This window comes from Akebia trifoliata, chromosome 16, assembly GCF_017979445.1.
Source record: "Akebia trifoliata isolate Shusen 1 chromosome 16, ASM1797944v1, whole genome shotgun sequence".
NCBI classification, from domain to species: Eukaryota; Viridiplantae; Streptophyta; class Magnoliopsida; order Ranunculales; family Lardizabalaceae; genus Akebia; species Akebia trifoliata.
This window is the reverse complement of record NC_141390.1, coordinates 26903983-26931526: the sequence shown is the minus strand read 5'-3', so window position 1 is coordinate 26931526 and position 27544 is coordinate 26903983. Positions and strand designations below refer to the sequence as shown.

Below are 27544 nucleotides of genomic sequence, written 5' to 3'. Positions count from 1 at the left end.
AAGAATTGGAAAAAAAATAAAATAAAAATCCTACCAAATATAAATGATTATAAAATATCCATATTGTGTACATTCTTTTCTTAAGAGCATCATCAAATAATCCATAGTTTTGATCAAGAATATGGAATCGAAAAAGATTCAATCCGCATCTTATCACATTGGTTTTGGATCAATTGTGTACCAATATGATATAATATAATATGTACATTTATTTAATATGATCCGACCCAATCTTGTTGGTATCAAATATTGAAAATTCAACAAATAAATATCCCATGAAATTAATAATCGAAGCGGATCTAATCAACCCTGATCCAATACAAATCGGATCCATTGTCAGTTAGCCAGGCAAGGGACCAAAGGGAGGAGGAATTGGTAATTAAATAAGATGGTGGGGACAAGAGTACAGAAAACCGTCTGAGGTCGTATCAGTGAATATTTTCCACTTTTTTAAACAATCCTTCGACTGACGCTCTGCCGCTTTGTCTCTCTCTCTCTCTCTCTCTCTCTCTCTTCACACTCCTCACTCTCTCTATAAATCGCCACACCAACATAATTCTTCCAAAAATTAATCCGTCTTTGTCTCTTAAACGCCACACCCCCAAATCCACTACAACATGGAAAAGACAGTGGGAGAAGCTTGGCGACCGGACTCATTTCCGATTGCCGGATTCCGGCCGCCAGAAACCCCACTAGAACCCATGGAGTTTCTCTCACGTTCATGGAGTGCTTCTGCTCTCGAAGTATCGAAAGTTCTGACTCCTTCATCGCTTTTGAAGACTGAAAGCGTTGGTGGAGCTCCAAATCCAATAATGGAAGATATTATGGGAGAAGCTGCGGCAGAAGCCGCTATGGTTTCTGGGAATCCCTTCTCTTTTGCTTCTTCTGCAACTTCGCAGCTCGTAATGGAACGAATAATGTCTCAATCTGTAAGTTTAAAATAGAGGGGAATTAATTTTTCTTTAAAACCGATTCTATTTTTATTTTTATTTTTATTTTTTTGTTTAATGTGTTTGGTCTGCTTTTTTCCATCTGTCATATTGAAGATTAAATTCATGGACTCTGTAATGGGTTATAGATTTTTTTCAATTTTTTTTTTGTTTTTTGAATTTTTGGGAAGTTTTGGAGTTCTTCCTCTGTTTTTATGTTTCTTTTTAAAAAAACAGAGTCTGAATAAAACAAACTTGTCTCTCTCAAGCAATCCACCCTTTATTTATATTCTCTTGTTTTCTTCTGTTACTCTTTTAGTTTTTCTCTTTAAAAAATAAAATAAATCAATGAAGAGTTTGTTCTGTGAAACTGGGTTTCTTGATCCAAATATTTGGATTTTGTTCCAGTAATTTCTCTTGAGCTTAGAAATCAATTAAAATCATATGTATTAAAAAAATTGGGATTCTTTTATTAACATTCTTACCATATCTGTTGTATTTAGCGACAAAATTGACGATAAAATCAGAGAAAATTCGACTTGAGAACTTATATTTTATGGGTTTTATTTTTGTCTCTCTTGGGTTCAGCAGGATGTGTCGCCGCGTACATCAGGGAGGCTTTCTCACAGTAGCGGACCTTTGACCGCTGGTGGGTCACTTACAGACAGTCCTCCCGTCTCTCCGACTGAAATCGACGACGTTAAGGTCTGTTCTATATTTTACTTACACCGGATTTCTGACACTTGCATCATCTTTCACACGTTAAATTGTTTAAAGGAGATGTAGTTTTGTAGTTTTGTGTTTGATTTCTCTGTATCCGAAAGTCTCTGCTTTTCTGTACTTTTTATTACAAGATGGGAAGGTGAAGAGATGCTTTTCTCTCATTCCAAGAAATCTTTTATTTCTCCAGACATGATAGTTTGATATTGAAGTCTTAATCCTAAAAATTTCCTATAATACCCAAAATACCCTTCGATTAATAAAAAAAATGAAGAACTTGAATCAATACGTTTCAAGATTATATTCGCAAAAATAGATAAATTAGTCCAAAATTAGTCTTCATTGATGTAGCTAAAGAAGTAGAGTATAAAAGTGGCTTTTCCTTGCTAATATACGCCTCTTTTGTTGTCTTGTCGTCTCTCTTTTCTCTGTAATTTTACTTGTTTTAGCTTATCGGTGAAGAAAGAAACAGTGATCCGACACAGAATTCTTCTCATTAATTTTGCAATTTCTTTTCCCCCAACCACAACACGTAACCATCTTTCATAGGATGTGCAGGGGTGTACCGTGTACCTTCACCCCCTGTAATTTGTCTCTTTTGTGAGTTGTATTTCCAGAGTTTTACCCCTGCAAATGTTCATTTATAACCCGGACCAATGATTAGACCGAATATTTGTCAAATGGGTCGGATTATGATTCAATTTTGTTGGGCAAACTTGGATTTGAAAAAAAAAATTAAGAGATCTGCTATTGGTGGCCCAACTTTTACTTATTACACCCTTCTTAAAAATTAAGAACATTCTAAATGATTGAGATTAAGTAAAAGTTTGGTTAAAGATTTCTATTTTTTGTGTTAAAGATTATATTTGAGAAAACTTTATAATGTTTGAATGGTATGTTTTGATATTTAATTGGAGTGATAAATAATTGTAGAAATTTGGGGACTTGGGTGTCACTAGGCAGTTCTCAAAAAGAAAAAATTACTTTCCAAAACAGAGTTCTCAATTGCCCCCGACCGACAACTTTTACTAACAGCACCCAAGATGAGTTCAATTCTTTGTTGATTTACAAATGAATTGGGGTGCTGTTAGCAAAAATTAATTCTAAGAAAAAAAAAAAAACTGGTTCACAAAATTGTCCGGTTTTTAAAACGTTGCATATGATCACGAAACTGGTATCTATAATTGAAAGGGCATTTTCGTCTTTTACAGAACTATCTTTAGATCTTATTGTGTACCCAAAAAAGAAAATTCAGTGGTGCGTACTTCACGCATCCTGCGTTCGTTAGTATTTACCGACACGTTTTAATTTAATATTTAACGTTACAGCTCTGCCGTTTGAACAACGCCATGACAACCCAATACAGAGGTGGTGGTGGTGGAGGTGGTGGCGGCGGTGGAAGTAAGACAGTTGGGAGGTGGTTGAAGGACAGAAGAGAGAAGAAAAAAGAGGAAACTCGTGCTCACAATGCTCAGCTTCATGCGGCGGTCTCTGTTGCTGCGGTTGCTGCAGCTGTTGCGGCAATTGCTGCAGCCACGGCTGCATCATCTGGATCTGCTAAAGACGAGCAGATGACGAAGACAGACATGGCGATGGCATCTGCAGCAACGTTGGTGGCTGCACAATGTGTAGAAGCAGCAGAGGCCATGGGAGCTGAACGTGAACACCTTGCTTCTGTCGTTGGTTCTGCCGTTAATGTTCGTTCAGCTGGTGATATTATGACACTAACGGCCGCCGCTGCCACTGGTTAGTAAATTATGCAAGCCATTAAGGGTATTTTCGTAAATATACTCTTCGGATTTTGCTTAAAATTAGAGTAGGCGTGAGGTTTGACTTTGGTCTTTCATAAGAGGAATTGAAATGACTTATATACCCTTGTTTTCAACCTCTTGCCCAAGACCCCTTAATTTATTTTTTTCATCCATCAGACCTTCGACCTCCCAAAAGCCCTATTCTGTTCTTCAGATTCATGGTTGAAAGGTATAACTTTGTGACAAAAATGCCCTTGTGCTTAGGGATTTTGTGTGATGTTTTGTTGCCAGCTTTACGTGGAGCAGCCACTTTGAAAGCAAGGGCATTAAAGGAAGTGTGGAATATAGCGGCAGTGATACCAGTTGAGAGAGGAGTGAATGGAGGTAACCATAATAACGGTCATCCTAATGGTAATTACAGTGGGGAGCTTGTTCAGGAAGAGAATTTCCTTGGGATCTGCACTCAAGAGCTTCTCGCTAGGGGTTGTGAGCTCCTCAAACGCACCCGTAAAGGTACTATTTTCATTTGCAATATAAATTTGATATTGATTATCAACATGTACATGTTTTATATGACTAGGTGTACTAAATCTCTCTTTTTATAATTTGAATTTGCAGGCGATCTTCATTGGAAAATTGTATCTGTTTATATCAATCGAACGGGTCAGGTGAGATTCTTTATTCGAACCCAAATTTGTAATAATTTATATATTTTCCTTTTCAAAGACACCAATTGTGATTCCTAGATAGTTAAGCATGGTTATACTTATACATGGATAGCTTAAAACTTGTTTCCGAACAATGCCAATACACTGTACCTTATTCCTCCTTTTTTTAATTTGCAGGTGATTTTGAAGATGAAGAGCAGACATGTTGCTGGGACCATCACCAAAAAGAAAAAGAGTAAGTTGTTATTTGTTCTTTAATGTGTACAGAATTAAGAAAGAACTCTTCTAGGGATCAGAGAAAGTAGTGTAAATGGCAGTAAAGTAAAGTAAAAGAAGAAAAAAAAGAAAAAAAAAAGGAAAAAGATGTTGGTTCTGATTTATGATTCAATCTGTTTGAATTGTGTAGATGTGGTGTTAGAAGTTTGCAAAGACATGCCAGCCTGGCCGGGGCGACACCTACTCGAAGGTGGTGAGCATCGGCGTTACTTTGGGTTGAAGACCCAAATGCGTGGGTTAGTTGAGTTCGAATGTAGGAACCAAAGGGAGTACTCGGTGTGGACTCAAGGTGTCTCTAGTCTACTTTCTATGGCAGCCGAGAGGAATAATAACAAAAAACGCCCCTAAAACAATTGGCCACGCACCAATGTCTTGTAAGGAGGCCAACCATTGATGGATGACCACAAGGACTGACCAGATATTTTGAAGTTGGTGGGGCCTTTTTGCCTGTAATCTACTGTAAAATAAAAAAAAGTAGGAAGTATGAGATATAAATCATTGGGTAGGGGTATCTTGAGTCTTAGAATATTTTGGGCTTTAGTTTAAACTGAGAGAAGAAAGTGGATCTCAATCAAAGAAAGAAGAAGCCATGTGATTCAGCTTTCACTGCTTTGAAGAGGAAAAAGGAGGGAGCTTGGAATATTGTGGTCAAAAAGAGGAGGAAAGAAATCAAATTTAGTTATATAAAAGAGCAAGTTATGTACTGTTTATGTGATTTGTAAAATCCATATCTGGAGTTCACTTTGTCTTTTGGGGAAAGGGTTTTATGGATAAGAATCTTTTAATGTCTGAGAAAAGAAAATTTGTGGTGTTTCAGAATTATGGTCTTTGTTTTCTTCTCCTCTCTTCCCTATCATATTATTTTATGGTTTTGTGTGTTTTCTTTTGAATTACATGAAGAAGCCTTTTTGACTATTTATTCTTGGACATGAGTTGAGTTTAGTTGTTGAGTCCCATATTTTTGGATCAGCTGACCAGGCAAATACATTGTAGGATACCTAAGAAAGACTAATCTGATGGGTTGGAAAGTTAACCTATCTGCACCATCATATTAGGAAATGAGAGTTAGGGTTTTGATCTTCACCCTGTAAATTTTAAAATGTCTTTTTTATTTTCTATTTTTTTATATTGTTTTTTTATTGTTTTTGAGTTTTGTCCATTTTTTCCCAAATTAGTATTGGAAATCTGTCCACCCTTAAGAATCTCCAAGGTTTTAAAACTTGGTTTTGCATCTTGTCTTGTTTAGGCCTGATACCAAATCATCTTAGATGAGTTTTTCGATATGTTTGAGACATTTAGTTTAAAAAATTGAATGTGAGTCTTAAATTTCATTCCAAAAAGTGATTTTATGAGTTGGTTTCATTCAACTCCAATAACAAGTTAACTCGGGTGATATGTTGATTCAACTTTAATATCGAGTTAACTTGGGTGATATGTTAGTTTCGGACGAATTTTAAAATCATGGAACCTCACTCCATCAACTTATATAATGAGAAGTGGAGTGGGGCACGACACTAAAATTAGAAAAGATTGAAAATGCCTTCACATTTGCTTTTAATCTTATCTAAAGATATTCTTATCTTATTAGATAAGATAATTATCTAAAATTACATCGAGTCTGGATCTTATGCACCCGGGGTGGAGGATTGAAACCCTCCTCCCACACCTCAACACACATGCCATGTTAGCCAAATCAAAATTTCCTCAGATTGTGATTTAAGTGACATGTGTTGTGGTGTGGGAGGAGGGTTTCAAATCTCTATCCTGAGTCCATAGGGTTTGGATGTTCATCCATCTAATATGTTATTTTAAAAATGATCTTTACTTGATATTTTAAAATATAAGAAAAGCCTCTATATTATAAATCATAAAATATGACATAAGAATAGATTAGATTTTTTTTATAAGTAGTTGTAAAAGATTCAATCAGGCAAAAGTCTTTTTTTTTTGTAATACATGTGTGTTCGGACATGCTACCTACTAATTGTAACTTGCAAATAGAAAATATTGAAATATTGTTACAACTTACAATAGTAAAATTCACCCAAAACCGTGAAATTAGATTTGGTAATAATTCTTGACAAATAAATACCAATACTCATGGAAGGATGTGCAACTAGTGGTTAGGTTCTTAAAAACCTCAATTTTAACCTATTAATTTGCACTTCACCATGGTAACCTTATGATTTAGGGAGTTATTCATCTTCCCATGATTTCTTTTATGTTCGTGCTCTATTTTTTTTTATTGATTTTTCTCATTTGCATAAATTGAAATTCTAATCCATATTTAGATTTTGTTTAGAAATTAATAAAAGCCTATGCTTCGATCTTGTCTCTTGGAATTTGATGACCATTGATCAGTCCGAAATGTTGACATGAATTCCAGTGAGTTTTTTAAGCCTCACAATGTCTTTAAAATCGTCAAAACCAACTGTCCTTAATTTATCAATCCGGATATTTGGTGATTAGGAAAATGAGTGCAATATTTTTTCTATTACTTTTGGAGTGTAATCATCCAGATGTAGTGCAAAGGAGAATTTTTAAGTGATAGAGTGCAATTGATAATGGGTGGTGTGCAACTAGTTGATCCCTTTAATTGAATTGTTTGATAATCCTAGTCACTTCATATCATGAGCGAGAGGAAACATAAATAAGTTGTGCCCATGAAATCAGAGTAATAATAATGGTACCACTAGTCAGTTCATGTCAAGAGAGGAAATATAAATAATCTGTGGGCACGAAATGAGTGAAAATATCAGTAAGCTTTGGACCACAGTAGAGCCATTATTGATTATTATCTTTTTCAAAGACCATATATATATATATATAACAATTAAATTGATATTTCAATACACACATAACGTTCTAAAGGTGATCCACATAAGGCTGACAATGATTCAAAATACATTCAATGTCTGAACCAATCCGATCCGTAAAGAACATGAAAAATCGGATTTTAGTATTGAAGATTTACCCCAATCTATTCCGAAAAAAAATCCGATAAAAAAAACATATTTTAATAATTTTTTATTATTCCTAATTTCATATAAATATATATAAATAAAACATTTTAGTCTTTTTGGATTCCCTCTATATTTGTAGTTCGTAAGTAGATTTTTTTAAATTATATATTTTTTTGAACATTGATCATTTGAAAATAAGGCACATGTTTGGATCGGTTTTGGATTAAGGATGAAATGAAGCGGATTGGATTCGGTTTATATATTCATTAATCCATTCAGATACATGTTTGAAATTTTTCAGATCGATATTGGAGTGATACTGATCCAATACCGAACCGATCCATTGCAAACCCTAGCTCCACATACTAATATTATTAACACCACCCTTATTTGCTCCAAATTTATGTATTATATTTGTTAATCTTTATCCACACCGTAATCCTTGTGTACCCATATACCATATATATATATAATGTTAAATGATCCAACTGTAGTTAATGTGTAACCAACAACCAAAATGATGAGATGAAGTTAACCAACACCACACATCCATAACAGTGACAATTGCTGCTTTTTATTTAAGAGAGAGAGAGAGAGAGAGAGAGAGAGAGAGAGTCAAGAAGTAATTGAGTTTAGGACCATTGCAATTGAAATGTTCCACAATGGAGTTTAATAGACAATCAAAGGTTAGGTTTTAGTACATATTTGCCAACACACGTCCATAACAGTGACAATTGTTACTTTCTACACAAAAAAGAAAAAAAAAGAAGAGTCAAGAAGCTATTTAGTATAGGACCACTGCAATTAAAATGCTCTCAACAAAGGAGCTCACATACTTCACTGCATTGGCTTCTCTTTGGTTCATATATGAAGTAAAAGCTAAACAGAAAACAAGGACTTTAACTATCAGCAGCTCTAAGGAGGGTAAGTAAGGAGAGGAAGAGATTGATGATGTCAAGATAAAGGGAAACAGCGGCCCAGATGTAATCATCGTACGAGTATCGTTTAATCAGGTTGTCCGTGTCGTAAATGATATATCCCGAGAATATGATAGCCCCCAATCCACCGTAGATCATCACGGAAATCTTCCCCAAGGGAAAAAAGATCTACCAAAATTTAGAAACAAGAGTCACAAATCAAAGTTCCAAACGAATTTCTTTATCTAGAAATTAATGAACATAGAAAAAAATATATATGTCTAGATTTGAAGATAAAAAATACCTGAATGAGACCAAAGATAATAAGAACTATGAGGGAACTGAACAAGATGGGCCCAAGAAAATTGAAATCATGTCCCCTCTTTGCAGCCCAAAATGTATAGACAGTGAGGCTTATGACCACCGCGGCTGTTAGAATTGCAGCTTCGAGGATAACCTTCTCTGTCAACAAATAGAGATGTCAACGACTCTCAGATGCATAGAGACTCAAGACCCAAATCCAAAATTAGCCTTTTTTTTTTCTTTTCTTATAAGGTTATTGCTCAATCTCATAAACATTTGTACATTACAAATGCAAAGCCAAGGCACAGTGTTCATGTCAACAAAATAAACATAAGAGCATGGCATAATAATTTAAGGCTGTATAGTGTCTCAAATCAATTGTCCAATTATGCTATTGCTAGCTTCTCCTTTGGTGTGGGGGCGACAACCAGACTAGTTGGTTTGTCGGCCAACTTATATTTGATGGGTTTATGAGCCCATCTTATTGGTTGTGTAGGACCAATACCTGTCCTGGATCATTTCAACCTTTTGGACCATGGGTTTTGTCCATTAAAACCTATAGCGGTTAATAATATCAGGATATTGAAGTATAGGGGTTCTTGGAAGGCACTCGATTACGAAACAGACTTACCAAGTAAGTATTCTGTGAAAATATTGGGCTTCTAATACTCAATCCAAGGATTCTAGTCTTCTTATTCATTTTATTATATTTTATCTTCACATTCTTATATGTTTTCATTGTAAATGAGCCGAAATGAATGAATTCATCCTTCAATGTCTCGAAGACGAAATCTTTTGGGTGAAGATGAAGGTATTTTGGTAAGTATCTGTTATTAGACTCGTATAAAAGACCTTAATCAAGGGGTGTCTACCATTAGTTTGAAAATGTTGAGGGTATACGTGTGTGTGTGTGTGTGTGTGTGTGTGTGTATAGATATCAACTATTTACCAAAACCTAGAGAGGTGGGTGGGTATGTCTCTATCAGCCTTATCTATAATATAAGAACCAGGGAAATTTACAAAGTCGCACTAACCATTGTGGGGTATGAGTCAGACCACAAATTATGGGTTAGGGTATGGAGAACAAGTTAGGGATAAAAAGAGACGATGATAAGATAAAATCAATTCAGATTCATACCAAGGAGGGTCAATCATCAAAGCTATCTTCTATTTAAGACACAGCTAACAGAGAAATTTTTTTAGCATAGAAGAAGATTCATAACTTTCAAAAAACATATTTTAAGGATTGTAAAGTTTTAAATGATGATATTGAGATGAATGAGTGTTAGATCAAAAGATATAAAATAAAAATAAATAAATTATTAAAAAAAATAATAATAAGTACATCAAAAGGAAATAATAAAAGAAGTATGACAAAATTATCATGCATTTTTTCAAGGGTCTTGTTAAAAACGCACGTTAAAGTGCAATAAATACATCCAGAGAATTGAATTTTGTATAAAAAATATCCTAAAAAATCTTTTTTATTTTATTTTATATCAAAATACCCTTAGATGTTAATTTTCAAGGTGTATTTATTGCACTTTAATATGTGTTTATGGCACGCGTTAATAAGACCCCTTTTTTTAATGGAAGTTTAAGACTGTAAGGGTGAGAAGAAAGCCAAACGATGTATATCGAAAGCAAATATCTAAAACACATGCCTTGACAAAACAAATATTATGATTTGAATTAATGACAATATCAAGGTTGTTAAAAGCATCATGGATCCAAGGCAGTGGACCTCCTTAGGGCCTAGGCCTTAAAACGAAAAAAAAAAAAAATTGATGTTATAAAATTTCTATATGTAATAAAGGTAATGGGGAAAAAAAAACAAAAAACAGGTGGCGTCTAGGCACAGCTTTTGACAACATTCATGACATAGGCTTCATGTTCTTGAGAAATTTAAACTATGTTTCAAAATCAAAAATGAAAATCCAACAAAATAAAATTTCATGAAAGATAAAATTTCAATAATAAACAATAAAAACAGGTGGGGGATAATGATATCATAGACCTAGGTTCAATTTCCGCCATCACCAATTTATTGATCTCATTAAAGTCAGATTTACATAAAAAGATTAATAATAAAAAAATAAAAAAATAAAAAATAAAAAATTCTTTTATAACTTAGGAACGAAGTTAACTATTTTTCCAACATTGGTATAAGACCAATACTCTATTTTCCTTGTTACTCAAAAATATGAATAAATACTTTGTTGTTTGATGAAGGAATCATCCAAAATCAAGCCAGAGATCAACAAATAAAAACAAATTCATTATTTATTGTTCAATTAGGATTAGAGTTTCTTTTACTAATGAGAAATAAAATGTAGCAAATGTACTTCTATAACTTTGATATGAAGTTAAAACCTCTCTTCCACAAAATGGAAAATTAAATTAAGGGTTTTCAGTGTAAAATACAATAATGATCTTCTTGTTGTATAGCTCAAAATATATTGGGCCCGGTCCAAGTATGTTTGATTTTAGATCGATCCAAGGTATTTTGGGTTTTACTTATAATTTATGTAAGTGACCCACTTATGTGATGTTCCAAAAGAGGTTTTGTTTTCTTTTGTAAGTCTAAGTCTTTCTAGTGGAGAGAGGAGAGAAAGGGAGAAAACTTAAGAGACGAAAAGTTGAGAGATTTATGAAGATTGAGATTTAGAAGAAGATGAAATTAAGTGATAGAAAGAGATGATTCATTGTATGAAATTTACCCTATTTTTTTATATAATGAAATCGAGCTCCAACACTCATATCTCCGTGGATATATAATCTTCAGGTGAACCACATAAAATTTCGTGTTGTACGTATTGTGTTCTTACTCTCTCTTTGTGTAATTACTTACATTATTTGCTTATTATGGAAAGAGGATTCAAAATGAAAATCTTATTCTAAAAGCTTTTACTTTCTTTTCTTTTCCTTCTTTTTTTTTAGATTTTCTTTTCAGAAGGTGTGGCATAATAGATATTTGGTTAAATTACCAAGTAACCTTCACAAGGGCATTCAAATAGATAAAAGACCCGAACCAGATATGGGTATTACTTTCCAGACCATTGACACCAAGATATATTTTGGTGTATTATTAGTTGGGTAAATGTCATTTGGTATCAAAGTCAAAACCAAGTCTCAGGTTCCAACCATAGGAGGAGTGACACAAAGCCAACCATGACCTCCCACACCCCAAAGAGATATGGCTTAACTTTCCCCCACCTAGGTATTTTTGTTGGGTTCGAATCAAATACACATTAGGCCTTTATTTTCTAACACAAAATTAAAAAAAATAATAATAAAAATGGGTCCACTTGTCTAATTCAAATGAAACAAAAACAAACGTTTGGTTTATTTTTTGTTGTTCTTACCGCTTGTAAACGCGCATGATAATCCAACAGAGAATGCAATTAGAACCGTAAACAGAGCAAGGAGAGCCAAATTCACCGGATGCTTTTGCTGATAGAAATACAGAGGCAACAAAACTGCAAATTTTTTCAAAGAGAAATTCACAATAACTCCCCAATTAAAAAACAAAAATTCAATTAAAAAAAAAGGGTTTCTTCTATAAGATCACATTTTTATTTTCCAATTAAAAAAAAAATTGATTTTTTTTCACCTATGAAGGAGGAGATAATGATAAGAATGTAAACCACCAATCCGAGAGTAGAAGACACAAAGAATTTCGCAATCGGATGGATAGAAACAACTACAGCAGCAACAGCAATGGTGAGAAGCAATTGGACGGCTAAGATTGTGTAGATTTTACGAATAAAGGCCCATCGAAGGGCTGGATTCTCAAGCATTGCTGGATAGAGTTGCTGGTTTCCTGCCTCAATGTCGCTCTGTTTTCCCATCTTCGCAAAAACGAATTAGAATATTATTGGAAGAACAAATTAATGGTTTTTGTTGCAAAGAAATCTCTATTGGACTCTTTTACATAATTAGAATTACGCGTAATTTTTCTCAATTTCTATAAATTTTATAGGTTTCTGATATTGGATGAAAGAAACCGCGAGATTAGGGTTTCTATAAAGAGAAAGAGAGGAGAAAATCTAACACGGTTTAAGGTTCGAATTTTGAGTTTTTGATTAACGAACGATTTCCCCATCTCCTGCGAATGCGTATCGTTATCGTGCCGTTTCGTATGACGGGTGGTGGATGATACTTAGTTGACACGTGGAAATTGGAGTAGTTGACACGTGGATTGAATCGTTAGTTATTTTGAGGTAGACTTGACAGTTTACTCTGATAGGCTTATTGAAGATGACCTAAATGTACTCGCCTCAACTTCGTCCACATCAACAAAAGTCCTTAATTTATCATGAATTATTTTAGGAGTTATGACATAGATTAATGATTTTTCATGGATAAATTAATAGAATATGATAGAATTTCACTAAAAAAAGTCAAGGGTTCTGTATTAGGGATTAGATATTGAGGTTAAACACGATAAATTGAAAATGAAGTTTAATAAATTGATAATGATTCACCAAAGATGTTGAAGGGCTTGTAGATGAATGATTTTAGGAAAAGAAAAATTAAAGGTTTTTGATTAAAAGTTGAAGATAATTGCATTTAAGTCATTTTAGTAGTCTACAAGAGAAGCTCGAAATTGGGGGGACATATACCATCAGCAGGAATGTCAATGAAGGTTTTGGCCTAGTCAGGGATTGAGTTTGGATTTAGGACTTAAGCATGTTAGGTCAATTGCCTGTTTGATTATTTATATATAAAATATTTTATGTAAAGGAGAATACTAATGTCAAAGATCTCACGGGGACGTTAGAATTCTCCGTCACATTTAATTTTTCATAATATTATTATTTATTTTATCTTTTAATTAAAAATAACAATAAGGATATATTGATCTTTTACTTAATAAATGCTTATCTTTTACATAATAAATATTAATGATATTTTAGTATTCGCATTTAAATGCTTTGTTGGTGGCAACAAGCATTTATTATTTAAAAACCAACACAACATAATTGGACATGGGTATTATTGAAGAGTCCATCTCCCATGAGGTGTCCCATTTCAATAGATAGGTGCCTATAGCACAATTTGATAAGAAAACAAATACCTTGAGCTGCCTAAACGGCTTGATTAGGAGTGCAAAGTGTTTTAAATACTAACTATAGCGTACGAGACACTATATTGGATCCCGAGTCATTATTAAAAAGTAAATGTAGTAAAAAATACTGTCATATATATAATAATTACTTATTAAAACTGGTTTTTGTGACACTTTTCTTACGAAAAAGTCTTAAATTCAAGAGTCGTGATTTTCTAACACCCCCTCAAACATAGGCTCCTTGAAGTGGCATGGGCTAGAACCACAAAACGTTTCCTCAATATACACAACTGCACATCCCAAGGAAAAAGATCTATGGTTTTGGCACATGCCACGTCATGGGCGTATGTAGGAGGGGGGAGTCAAAAATCATTCTTCTAAATTCAATTGTTGATAGTGCGATTTTTAACATCATTAAAAAAAAAATGTTAAAACACCTTGGTACATACACGCTGGGTCCAAGTCTGTCGAACTTGGACCTATACTGTATAATCTTAGCCCAATTCAGCCCATCCCAGCTCATTGACAGCCTTGGTAATCAGTTTGAAAACACAGTTGTGTCCCATTTATCCACCAAAGTGTGGAGTGGCATTTCTAAATCAACGATCTATAATAGATCATGATCTGTTACTACTCTATGGAATGATGGATCAAATCTTTTATAAAAGTTAAAAAAAAAAAAAAATCATAAAATATTTAAATGAATTTAAATTATTTCAAGTGACGATTTTCATTCTTCATGAAATTGGACGTTTAACACAAAACAAAACCTTTGATATTAATGAGGATCAATGTAGAAAACAAATTTTAAGCTGGATTTTAACAGGTAAATTTTGTTTGAACTTGATCCTACCATTGTGGGCTCAATGTCAAGGCCCTAAACCTAACTCTTTTAATCTGGCCAGGCCGTATGATTGGGCCCAATTGATTGCCCTAACAAGATGGAGTAGGGACTAAGGAAAGAATCTTATCACTCAGTAAGGTGAGGCTAGAATAAAGACATGTAGACTTATCTCCAATTATTATTATATAAAGAGACAAGAACAAGTTTAGGAAAGAAACTTAAGATGTCTTCTTGTAGCTCTAAAAATGTTTTCGAGTTGGGGAAGTACCTTGTGTTGCTTAAGCGAGTTGACTCAAAGACCTCATCTTCTTCTCCTTGTGTTCTTCCTCCAAAACCTGTTCTTATTGCGATGCCTTCGGAAGAAGGAGAATTCCCAATACTAGTGTTTTTGCATGGTTATCTTCTCTTTAACTCTTTCTACTCTCAACTTCTCCAACACATAGCTTCTCATGGATTCATTGTTATTGCTCCTCAGGTCTGTTTCTACTTTCATCTATGACTTCGTTTTTTCATTTTTGAATCCATGGTTTGATATCAATTTCAACTACCTATCGTCTATATATAAGATCATGTAATCTGAGCATCAGTTTTCTTATTATTATATATGATTTTTAGGTATTTTGTGATTAATAATAAGTCAACTTCAAAAATGAATTATTATTAGACGGTTTTACATATATTTTTTTTAATTTTTATTTTTTGCAAAGAAGCAATTTGATGTTATATTTAGGTAAAAGAAAAGAATCCATCTGTATGTAAATTAATCTTAGTAAAATATCTAAAATACAAATATAATAATAACAAAATGAACATTTAGATTAAAAGGTACACTCGACCAAATGGACATTAATTAGACTATTTAATGTCCTTGTAAATATGTTGCAATAAAGCAATCCCCTATCAAGTCCTAAAATAGTTCCATGATACGATAATTTAAAGAGTTGTGGTGGAGTGACATTGAAATTGACATTGTTTCAAACATGGGAGTGCACAGAATCATAAATGTTTCTCACTCATATCTCGATAAAAAGTATCTATGATTCTGGAGACACATCCATGTCAGCAATGTCTAAAATGATGTCAATTTAAATGTTACTTCAACATTTTCCTAAACCAAATGGTTTCGTATAGATTGGGTAATGACGTAATTGAGCTCCATAAAACCCTTAATTAGAACTCACTAGAAATCACCAATTAATATGATATTTTTAGTATGTGAACAGTCTTGCTTTTACTAGTTAATAACTAAAATACCCCCAGTCTATTCTAGTATTTCTATAAGAAAAATACTTTCCTTATCAAGTAAGGAAAGTTTCCTGACTGTATCACCTTGTAGTATCCAAAAACACGTTTGGTCGACACTAGGATGTAAAGTACAAAATTATAAGAACTTCAAAAAACAATTGAAAAGAAAAAATATTTTTCACTGTTGAATTTTAATTTTAAATTTGGGAGTTCGGTACGGTCCATTTTTTAAAAACTTGGATGAAGCTGAAAATATATATTTTTGAAATTTTATTTTAATCTGAATTTTTTAATGAAATCTAGAGGACTATGGCGTTGGATTGCCAATCTAGTAATCGATGTGGGTCCAACGATTCTAAGTATTTAGTCAGGCTAGTCAAGTCGACCCTTTCAATAATATGAATTCAATGGCTACAAAGTCTAAATTTTTTGAAGTATTTATCAAATGTTAATAAAAAACCGATTTTCTAAGTGTTTCCTAAACATTGTTGCCAAATATCAACCGTGAAAAAGTGCTTCCATGGAAAGTGTGTCCAACCGGTGAGCTTCTATAGAAGCACTTTCGTGGAATGCACCATGTTCCAAACAAGGCCTATAAGATTCTATAGTTTCTAGCTTTTAAACTAAAATGTAATATATTACATATCAGCTTCCCACATCTCTCTTTTCTTGTATTTCAATAGTTATACAATGTGGCTGGGCCAGATACAAGTGAGGAAATAAAATCAGCTGAAGCTATAACAGATTGGTTATCAGATGGATTACATTTTGTGCTTCCTTCGATAATTCGACCAAGTCTAAACAAGCTAGGCCTTGCAGGGCATAGTCGAGGTGGAAAGGTTGCGTTCGCACTTGCTCTAAGAAACACTAACACTTCATTGAAATATTCGGCTTTGATGGGCATAGACCCGGTCGATGGAATGGACAAAGGGAAACAAACACCTCCACCAGTTCTCACTTACGTCCCTCGATCCTTCGATCTTGACATGGCAGTATTGGTTGTTGGGTCGGGCTTGGGAGAATTAAAGAAGAACCCACTCTTCCCTCCTTGTGCTCCAAATGGAGTAAACCATAAGGATTTTTTTAATGAGTGTCGCTCCCCGGCATGTTATGTTGTTGTTAAGGACTATGGTCATACAGATATGCTTGACGATGATACGAGAGGGATAAGAGGGAAGGTTACATATTGTACGTGTAAGAATGGAAAATCGAGGGAGCCGATGAGGAGATTCGTGGGAGGTATTGTGGTTGCGTTCATGAAAGCGTATCTTGAAGGTGATCATAGTGAGTTAAGAGCTATTAGGGATGGGCAAGAAATTGGACCGGTGGAGCTACAAAATGTCGATTTTCGAATATGAGAATTAAAATGGTTTAGTACTTAAGATTGTATCAACTGCTGATCACATAATGGGAACACGAAAACCTGTTTAATTTGCCGACAGAGCTGTAAATTGGTTTTGTTTGGTTGGTAATGCCTTCTATTTTCGGTTTATCATGTATTGTACATGGTGATTACGTTACCTAAGAGTGTATGTGTCAAAAATTTTAATAATTGGTAACGAAAATGAGTGTAGTTGGATGCTTATAAGTTTATATACTTCTGCGTATATTCTACACTTATTCAAATTTGTAGAATTTAAATTTTAACATAAGAGGTTGATTAATCAAATCAATGTTTTCTTATAATAAGTGTAATTGATTAATTTATCAAAAATTTTAATAATTGGTAACGAAAATCACAATGTGAAAAAAAGCTCATATGCAACGGCCTGAAGTCGTCAAATTTATCATTGTTGAATATTTTCTTCTAACGGGTCGAAATCGTCAAATTAATGGAGGATGAGAGAAATTTGACGGTTCTAAGTCATCAAACGTAGGGAACATCACAAATTACGACGACCCTAGCCGTCAAATTTTGATTTCTAAAATTCATGGGCCTTGACCCGTCGAATTTTCCTGTAGAATTTTCCAATTTTCACATAATGAATGAGTCTAGTTGGATGCTTGTAAGTTTTTATACCTCCATGTATATCCTACACTTATTCAAATTTGTAGAATAAAAATTAACTTAAGAAGTTGATTAATCAAATCAAGGTTTTCTCAATAATGAGAAGAGAAGAAAGAGAAAAGCAGTTTGAGTTCTTTGCCATTCCATAATGATTTTTGAAAAGTTGGGAAATAAGTCCATGAAGGAGACTACTGTCTAAATTGATACAGCACTTGAGTTAAGAGTTCTTTGCCATTACATATATGCTGTAAAATTTCATGTATTTATAACCACAAACCTAGGATTTGATCTTGAATAAAACAATAATCAAACAAAAATAATAAACGTAAAATATATGGAATAACTTTTCCAATAATCTATAAGCAATGCATCGATCTCGATCTGTGAAGAATATGTGTGCTATTCTGACTCTTCTTATATTTTGAGATAATGAAAATTTTTATATTTGAAAAATAGAATAATTGTGTAAAGAAGAAGAGCCGACTACTTATTTATAAAGAGAGAGATACTAGATTTTTACTTGACGTAAGAACCCTAGTATTACGTGTATTACATGAAAAAAGGATAAATTCGACGCGATCCTTTTGAATGCTATATGCAAAAAAGAGGTAAATTTTAAATATTTTTGCGTCAAATTTACCTATTTTCTCACGTAGTGGTGGATACCACATAATTTTGATGGGACATTCATTAACCCATCAAATTTGATGTTATAAGTCAATACAGACTACATATAAGATTTTAAATTTTACCCTTAATATTTTGAACAATTACAATCCAACAATTTTACAAAAATCATCAATTTGAAAAGATCGCAAATTTATTTTATAATTAGTAAAAATAATAATAATCTAACATTCAAAAATCTAAACTTGAATTTAGTGTTAAAAATTAAATATATTTTATATTTTAGTGTTAATTAAAATAAAATTAATTTCTTTTATTTGGTAACTTTAAATTATTTTTTAATTTGGTGTGATTTTAAAATGATATAGTAAATATCATAGGTTGGGAGTAACTGAAGTATCTTACTTACTACTTATGAGATTAAATCCTAAGTAATTCTAACTTTTTATTTTTCACATATTTTTAACAACAGAAGAGTCATTTTCTTCAATTGTACCCTTTAGTAGGCACTCGGATTTAAAACCAGATTTTGATTCAATTTGAATCTAAAGGAGGCAATGATTGTCTCTCTATTGAGATACCCATTTGATTTAAGGCACCCTTTGTGCACATACCTCTTTGGAAAATTTGAAACCCTTCTTTGTATATAAATATGAGAAAATCTGAATTTAAAAAAGAAAATTGATTAAAAATTAATCTCTCTCTCTCTTAATTAAATTATTTTTCATGTTTTTTTTTATAACATAAAAGATATTTGTATATTTGAAATTCTGTGTGACAAATTTTCTTAAGATTAGTACAAATTTTGAGAAAATATACAATTTCGGCATAACTAGGTTCTGTTGTATCTTGAAGACAAATTCGTTAGCAACCTATTTGCATCTTTGATTTCAACCAGAATAGAAACATCTGTTGTCTATAAGATAATGTAGATTATGATGTGTCTCAGAGCAATTTTTTCATTCTTCTTTTTTTCCTTTCTTTATTCAATTATTATAACATTTAATAGGGGCTAAATTGCATTTATTAAATGTTGTTAAACGTATCTATATAATTTACTTGTGAAATCTACAAATCAAAGGTCATTTCACTTTCTTTTGTGAAAATGACTAAATAGACAATGCTCCCCGGGATATATTTCTAAATGCCCCATGAGTTTGAAGTGGTATCTTAAAAACCCAATTAGTAAAATCTTTCTTTCTTAATATCCCCTCAACCCAATAAAATGGCTAACTCAAATTGTTGATCTTGATGATTCAAATTAAAACATTGAGAGACTATTGTAACAAGGTTGATCTCGATGACTCATGTTCAAATGTCGAGATTGACGATTTACAATCTTTGATCTCAACAGTTGTAAAAGGTGATCTTGACAATTGGAACATAGGTAAATCTCACAGATTTGAATTGTCAATCAAAACAATTTAAATCATCGATCTCACCAATTGAAAGAGGGTTAGGAGGCATTAAGAAAGAAAAAGTTAATTAAATAGATGATCAAGTTATGAAAAAAAAGTTGGGGGGACCAGAAAGAAGTCCCTTCCACAAGGTGCATTAAGTAATGATCTCTTTTTGATTGTTTTTCCTTTTCCTTAATGGGTATGTTTTATTGCGGCAGTAGCATTGAAGAAGGTCTGAATCCGTGTGTCTGTTTTTGGTGATTTTTCTTATTTGAGAGGATTTTTTACTAAAAATTATATTTTAATTTTCAACCACCAAAACTTCTATAATCTCTATGTTTCCAATGGGGCTTTTAATGGGTTAGCTGTATTTTCTCTTCTCTAACATTCGGCCATTACAAGGCTACTACTCTTTGGAGTCGTAACATAGGGTGTGTCATGTCTTCTACTCTTCTTCTCACCAAAACCACCTCCTTCAAGTGAATTCTCTCTCTCTCTCTCACACGCACGCACACGCACACGCACACACACACACACAAATCTATAAAACCCAAGAAACATTCCCATTTTTTGAAATGCCATTTGGTTTTAGGGTATTTGAGATGATTTTGAGACTCTTATTTGTCTAAATTAAATATTTGTACGTCTGGGTGATTGATAGATCTTTTGTTTGACAAATTGATTGCACAATCAACAAGGACCTTCACTGTAATGGAAGTACTTAGAATTCTTAGGAGATATTAAACTATACATATTCTAGTTAGGTTTCCTGGGATATTTATTTCTCGTTTTAGTGATAAGATGTAATATGTAACTGTGAGTTTTCTTTTCATAGTGGAATCAGTGTTATCCATGGACGTACCTCAATTTTAACGGAACTACATACAAATCTATGTTTCTGTGCATGATTTATATTTTGTGTTTTATTCGTTTCTTGGTTCGATTGTTCTTGTTTTTCTCAATATCATTGTATGCTAAGTAGTACGAAAATGCATAGCTTGGATGGTTAGGATATAAAAAAGTCTTGGATTCCTTCCACCTACCATTCTATTTGCATGCAATTATTTTGTATCCTTTGTAAAATAGACAAAGCCTGGACTTTACGTCAAAGAGTTCTTCCAATTATTTAGGATCAATATCTTGTTGAACAAATTGATTTCCATCACTATGCAACTCATAATCGACAATGAAACTCAACCATCCCATTGTTTTACACACAACACATATATGTGTGGACCTTCGGCTTGGAGTCTCCTAGATCAAAATCACATATGAGTGAGTGATCATGACTATCACGTCATATAGTTTTTTATGGTACAAAACAGAATGAAAAACAATGCCAAAAGTATAGGACCTAAATGTTTTGGATTATTTAAAATAGTCTATTTTCAAGCTACGACATTGTTTTAAAAGGAATCCTTCGAAATGACATTCTACTTGTAGACGTGTATTCCGCACTTTGTAATCAACGTGAAAATGAGCTTAAATTTTATATTTGTAGTTCTTAAAGTTACTCAAGAATAGAACGTTATAATGTAGAAACAATCATAATTCATTTTCCCTGTAAATCTTTTTTGCTTCTTCTAGAAAATGACCTAAACACCTAGCTAAAATTCCTCAATTTTTCTTTAGAAGATCTCTATCTTTGAGCTCTTCAACGTTTAGGATAAATTAAGAGAGCTGTTATTGGTACCCAACTTTTACTTATTACAACCCAATTAAAATAAAATAAAAATAAATAAATAGGTGAGTATAGGTAAAAGTTGGGGTGCCAATAAAAACTCTCTTAGAATTTTATTTGTTAGATTTAGATATCACCACGAAAGTCAAGAAAACCATATTTAGGTTGTTTTGACAGACTTCTTGACCTTTTAGATTCACAAATTCTAAATTTGTTTATATAATTTATGAAATTACATCGAAGTTTACTATCTTCGGAGCATAAACAGTGCAAGGCTCTATTAGTGGAACTTTTTGAATGGTTATGTTCAAGTGTCTGGCTAACACTTTGTCCCACACAACATTTTAGCTACAACTTCATCCAATTCTTAAATCCTTCTCCCATTTGAACTTATAAAGACATATTTGAGGTGTTCTCTGTTTAATTTTTTGCTGAAATGCCCCATTGACTGATCTTTTATATGAAGTTGATGGAGTCTCATATTGTTAATGTGAGACTTTATAAATTGCTTGGCACAATATAGGAAACGGTCTCTCGAACACATAAATGGCTAGGAGTTCACAATTTCATCATCCTTGGTAAAATTCAGTCCACCACGTTAAGGTTCTTTGCCTACGAAGCAAAAGACCATGGTGAGTAAATATGGTTGTTTTGATTTTATTGTTCTTTTAAGCCCAAATATTGCCTATTGATTTCTATTAGTGTCGAAGGTTAAATAAATATATTTTATATATTTAGTGTTGATTCAAATAAAATTAATCTTTTTTATTTGATAAATTTAAATTATTTTTTAGTTTGACGTGATTTTAAAATGATATAGTAAATATCATAGGTTGGGAGTAACTTAAGTATCTTACTTACTACTTATGGATTAAATCCTAAGTAGTTATAACTTTTTAGTTTTAAAATATTTTTAACAACAGAAGAGTTATCTTCTTCAATTGTACCCTCTAATAGGCACTAATTAGGCTTTAAAACCAGATTTTTGTTCAATTTGAACCCAAAGGAGGCAATGGTTCTCTCTCTATTGAGACACTCATTTGGTTTAAGGTGTCCTTTTGTGCACACACCTCTTTGGAACATTTGAAAGCCTTCTTTGTTTATAAATATGAGAATTTGCATATTTGATTTCAACCAGAGGAGGAGCGTCTGCTGTCTATAAAAGATAATGTAGATTACTACGAGCCCCAGAGTTATCTTTTCATTCTTCTTTTTCTCCATTCTTTATTCAATTATTATAACATTTAATAGGGGTTAAATTGCATTTATTAAATGTTGTTAAAAGTATCTATATGGTTTACTTGTCCAATCTACAAATCTAAGGTCATTTCACTTTCTTTTGTGAAAATGACTAAATAGACAATGCTCATTGGGGACATATTTCTAAATGCACCGTGAGTTTGAAGTGGTATCTTAAAAACCCAATTAGTAAATCTTTCTTTCTTAATATCCCATCAACCTAATAAAATGGCTAACTCAAATTGTTGATCTTGATGATTCAAGTTAAAACATTGAGAGACTATCGTAACAAGGTTGATCTCGATGATCCATGTTCAAATATCGAGATTGACGATTTACAATCTTTGATCTCGAAAGTTGTAAAAGGTGATCTTGACAATTGGAACATAGGTAAATCTCACAGATTCGAATTGTCAATCAAAACAATTTAAATCATCGATCTCATCAACTGAAAGAAGGTTAGGAGGCATTAAGAAAGAAAAAGTTAAACTAAATGGATGATCAAGTTAAGACAAAAAAGTTGAGGGACTAGAAAGAAGTCCCTTCCACAAGGTGCATTAAGTAATTATCTCCTTTTGATTGTTTTTCCTTTTCATTAATGGGTACGTTTTATTGTGGCAGTAGCATTGAAGAAGGTCTGAATTCGTGTGTCTGTTTTTGGTGATTTTTCTTATTTGAGAGAATTTTTAGTCAACCACCAAAGCTTCTATAATCTCTATGTATCCAATGGGACTTTTAATGGGTTATATAGGGTGTGCAATATCTTCTACTCTTCTTCTCACCAAAACCACCTCCTTCACGTAAATTCATCGAAGTATACCATCTTCGGAGCATAAACCGTGCGAGGCTCTGTTAGTGGAACTTTTTGAAATTTAGTCAAATTACAAGGTCATGTTCAAGTGTCTGGCTAACACTTTGTCCCACACAACATTTTAGCTACAACTTCATCCAATTCTTAAATTGCGGTTTGGTCTCCCATTTGAACTTATAAAGACATATTTGAGGTGTTCTCTGTTTAATTTTTTGCTGAAATGCCCCATTGAGCAAACTTTTATATGAAGTTGATGGAGTCTCATATTGTTAATGCGAGACTTTATAAATTGCTCGACACAAAATAGGAAACGGTCTCTCCAACACATAAATGGCTAGGAGTTCACATTTTCATCATCCTTTGTAAAATTCAGTCCACCCCATTAAGGTTCTTCGTGTTTTAAGCACAAATATTGCCTATTGATTTCTATTAGATGAGAGATAGTGCAGCCCCTATGATTTAGTTGGTCGTGACATGATCCAATTCTCATCGAGTCTTTACTGTCAACATTTTGAGAAAATCTATGAGAAGTAATGTTGAAGTTTAAATTGCAGGAACATAAAATCTAAAATAGTCTTTTTTTTTCTTTTTTTTAAAGTTCAAATATTGTCGTTTATCTCTTAGGCTCTACTTGGCATGCTACAAATGATTTTTTGAAATTACTTTTACTGGCCCTTGATTACTGATAAGGTCCCAATTATTCAATTTTGGGACCACAATTGCACTAAGATTACCATTACATAAATGTTAGTTCCTTTAAATAATTGTAAAATTATTTTATTTATCAAAATTAATAAAGCTAATGATATATTAGTGTTAATTGTAGCGCACGTGGAAGCCAACAAATCGCGAAACAATTACGGTTACAATACACGAGCCGAAAGGAAGCATCCAGAAAAACCTCGAAGGATTTGGGCGCCACGTCACCGCGCCGCGGTCATTTCGAGGAATTGGCCCTCGAGATTTTCACAGAAGCTTCTAGAAGCTTCGGTGGTTGTAACTGAATGGGTAGTTTGAAGCGAATCATCCGAAAAGTTAACCCGATTGCCCGAATACGAACATTATAAATTTGAGGGTTGATTTTAGAGAAGGGGCTCTCCTTGCTCTCTTCTTCTCCAATTTTTGATTGTTCCTCTCTTTAATTTGCTGTAATTTTCTATTGAGAGATCTCTTGAGTGTAGTGAGAACATCAAGAGTGTTCAATTCTTTTTCTTTGTAAATTGTTGGGAGAGCTATAAAAGAAGAATTCGGATCGATCATCATCTTCATCTTCTTCACCTATTCTCTCTTTTCTCTTTTATTGTTTTTCTGCAATTACAATGCTTGCAATGATTGGCTAAATTCTCATTAGAGAAGTTAAGGAAGCCATAGCAAATTAATCCCTCTAGTGTAGATTTAAATTCTTGCTTGCTTACATGTTTTAATTCCGAAAATTTTATTATGATTAAGGTAATCCAACTTATAATTTTGATCCAACTTAGATAGCCATTACTTAGATAAGTTCAAGAATGGCTATATGCTATGTGAATAATCAGAATATAAATTGGGCAATCTCCATCATATTAGGATTTTCATGAATAGCTTCTAATTTCTTTCAAAAATTTAATTGATCCATCTTCCGATCCATGAGCAATGACTTGCTCCATGGATTGAGTTAATTTCAGAATTTATCTACACTATGGATTACTTGCAAAAGGTTTACTTGACCTCTCTAATCCCTCTCTCTTAGAATTTTAATCTTTATTTTCTGTTTAGATTGCAATTTAGTTTCTACTACAACTTTGCTTTGTTTTTAAAACTAATCTGTTTTTGTTTCTAAATTCTGTTTTGGCATTTTTATCCGAATGAATCCTTGAATTCTCATTGTCCCTGTGGAACGAATTCGACTTGCCCAAAGTCTTAGTTCACATATTTATATCTGCATTTCTATTGCAAGCTTAACAACCGATCAAAATGGCGCCGCTGCCGGGGACAGCGAGTTGATTCATTTTTCAATTCAGAAAGTATCCGAAACAGTTTCCGAAACAGAACCGAATGTGTTTTGCTTGAAACAGAAGCCAAACGAACAGAAAAAAAATTGAAAAAAATTTCATTACAATCCTCAGGATATCAGAAACTATTTCCAATTTGAAAAATCGATTTTCATCAAAATTTTACCGCGCCGCGGTTTCCCCTTAGTGCGCCGCGGTGACGTGGCAACATTTTCTGCTGATTTTTGTTGGAAAAGTTTCTGACATCATGGACATTGTAATGGTCATATTTGTTTTTTTTTCTTAGTATTCTAATTTGAATAATTTTGTTCTGTTTAGGTGAAGGACTTGACGGAAGTCGACGGAAATTGACGGAAGGCGACACGTGGAATTTTTATCCACTACATTGGTTCCATCACCAAGAAGATCAGCAAATTCAAATTTTCTCTGCATTTTTATTTTTCTTAGAAAACAACTTGTATTAGGAACTTGAACTTGTATTAATTTTTAATTTCATCCGAGAGGGCTCGGATTGTAATAGAATTAAGGACGGACGATAGTGGGACGAAACTATCTCAGCCCCTCGGGTTCGTACACCAAGTTTGGTGTTGGTGGCCCGAGTCGACTCAAATCGATCATCCCCCGTCTAGAACGGGAGGTAAATTTCGAAACACTCACGCATCACTCGCTAGTGAGTTTCTGTATTGCTTTTGAGTGACTAATTTGTACACATTGGATTGCACATAGTAACAAGGGCACCCTTACGAGGATGACACCATAAGATAAGAATCGGAGTTCATTACCGATTTCTTGCCCTTCTAGGAAAATCAAATTCACAGCAAATTAATTAATTAAAATTTGATTAGATTGGACTCTAGGTTCCATCGAGCTCATTAAGCAAAGCTAATCAAAAGTTGCACCAATTGCACTTCTTGATCGTGAACAGTGCCTAGCGCAATCTTGCCCTGTAGTTCTACGTGAATTCAGGGGATAGACTACGTCTATTCAAGACGAGAGGTGATCTAAGAGTGCCCTTGCTCAGCATTGTGCGCCACCTCTCCTCTGGAGATTAAACTGGTTGTTCCGATTTCAGAGATTTGGGTTGGAGGCTTTGATTAATCCTTTGAACCAGTTAGGAGCTGTCTAGTAATAGGCACCCAGTTCTCACGTGTGAATTTCTCCCTCCTATTGTGTGCAATTTGGTAGTGTATGTTAGGTAGGAGATCGCAGAAAAATCCAATTGTATTTGATCCGGAGATCACAAGGTCTCACCCTCTACCTAAGGTTAGAAGAGAAAACAACACCGTTCTCACTCCACCAATCCCAGAAATGGATCCACATCCACTTCCACCTCATCACATCCATGAGGATCAACGAACGCTCAATGAGTTGTTCGCACCTATTACTGCCAACCCTCCATCATGTATAATTCTACCTGCTGCTAACGTGGCACAATTTGAAATTCGGGCAGCCACCATCAATATGCTGCCCAAATTCCACGGTTTTGAAAGCGAACAACCGTACAATCACCTCAATAAATTCTTGACCTTATGCCAAACATTCAAAAATGGTCACCTCGACGATGAGAATGTCAAGCTTAGGTTATTCCCTCTTTCCCTCGAAGACCATGCTGCGGCTTGGTTAAATTCCTTGTCCTCCAACTCTATCACTACATGGGATGAGTTGTCGAGAAAATTCATGGCCAAATTCTTCCCTATGGCGAAGACGGAACAATTCAAAAATGCCATTCGGAACTTCAAGGGAAGACCGGATGAAGAATTCTCCCAGACTTGGGAAAGGTTCAATGACCTTCTTGTTAAGTGTCCACATCATGGGATAGACAAAGCCCAATTAGTTAATTTCTTTTACCGAGGTCTCCCAACAGCCCAGCGTATTCTTCTCGAGTCTATGCATCAGGGTAAATTCATGAATCAAACTCCTAATCAAGCTTATGAATTCTTAGTCGAATTGGCTGAGAATGCTCGAAATTGGAGCACAAACATAGGGGATTTTGATAGAGGAGATTTAGGAGCCAAGAAGCCGGGCATGTATGAGGTTAAGTCTGATCCTGAACTTAAGAGTGTCATGAATAGCCTTGTGAGTAGCCTACAAAGTCTCAAC

General features: G+C 33.8%; 3 protein-coding genes across 4 annotated transcripts; 2 read left to right on the top strand and 1 right to left on the bottom strand.

Moving 5' to 3' along the window:
- Nucleotides 1–466: 466 nt before the first annotated feature.
- On the top strand, nucleotides 467–5216 carry LOC147383139 (VAN3-binding protein-like). 2 transcript variants are annotated; one of them, XM_086428501.1, is made up of 7 exons: nucleotides 467–929; nucleotides 1521–1634; nucleotides 2978–3395; nucleotides 3692–3913; nucleotides 4019–4068; nucleotides 4246–4303; nucleotides 4475–5216. In XM_086428501.1, exons 1-7 carry the CDS (start codon nucleotides 618–620, stop codon nucleotides 4690–4692), a joined length of 1392 nt encoding a protein of 463 aa, XP_086284627.1. In that variant the 5' UTR covers nucleotides 467–617; the 3' UTR covers nucleotides 4693–5216. The 2 variants fall into 2 exon arrangements, with proteins under 2 accessions (XP_086284627.1, XP_086284626.1); XM_086428500.1 differs by having other exon boundaries at nucleotides 469–929; nucleotides 1518–1634.
- A 2680-nt stretch (nucleotides 5217–7896) lies between these two features.
- LOC147383138 (protein LIFEGUARD 2-like) lies at nucleotides 7897–12580 on the bottom strand. Its single transcript, XM_086429116.1, has 4 exons — nucleotides 12141–12580; nucleotides 11893–12006; nucleotides 8529–8686; nucleotides 7897–8413 (listed from the first exon to the last, which is right to left on the bottom strand). Exons 1-4 carry the CDS (start codon nucleotides 12376–12378, stop codon nucleotides 8207–8209), a joined length of 717 nt encoding a protein of 238 aa, XP_086285242.1. The 5' UTR covers nucleotides 12379–12580; the 3' UTR covers nucleotides 7897–8206.
- Nucleotides 12581–14639: 2059 nt separating this feature from the next.
- On the top strand, nucleotides 14640–17252 carry CLH2 (chlorophyllase 2). Its single transcript, XM_086429265.1, has 2 exons — nucleotides 14640–14917; nucleotides 16371–17252. The coding sequence occupies exons 1-2, from the start codon at nucleotides 14666–14668 to the stop codon at nucleotides 17043–17045; spliced, it is 927 nt and encodes a 308-aa protein (XP_086285391.1). The 5' UTR covers nucleotides 14640–14665; the 3' UTR covers nucleotides 17046–17252.
- Nucleotides 17253–27544: the final 10292 nt, after the last annotated feature.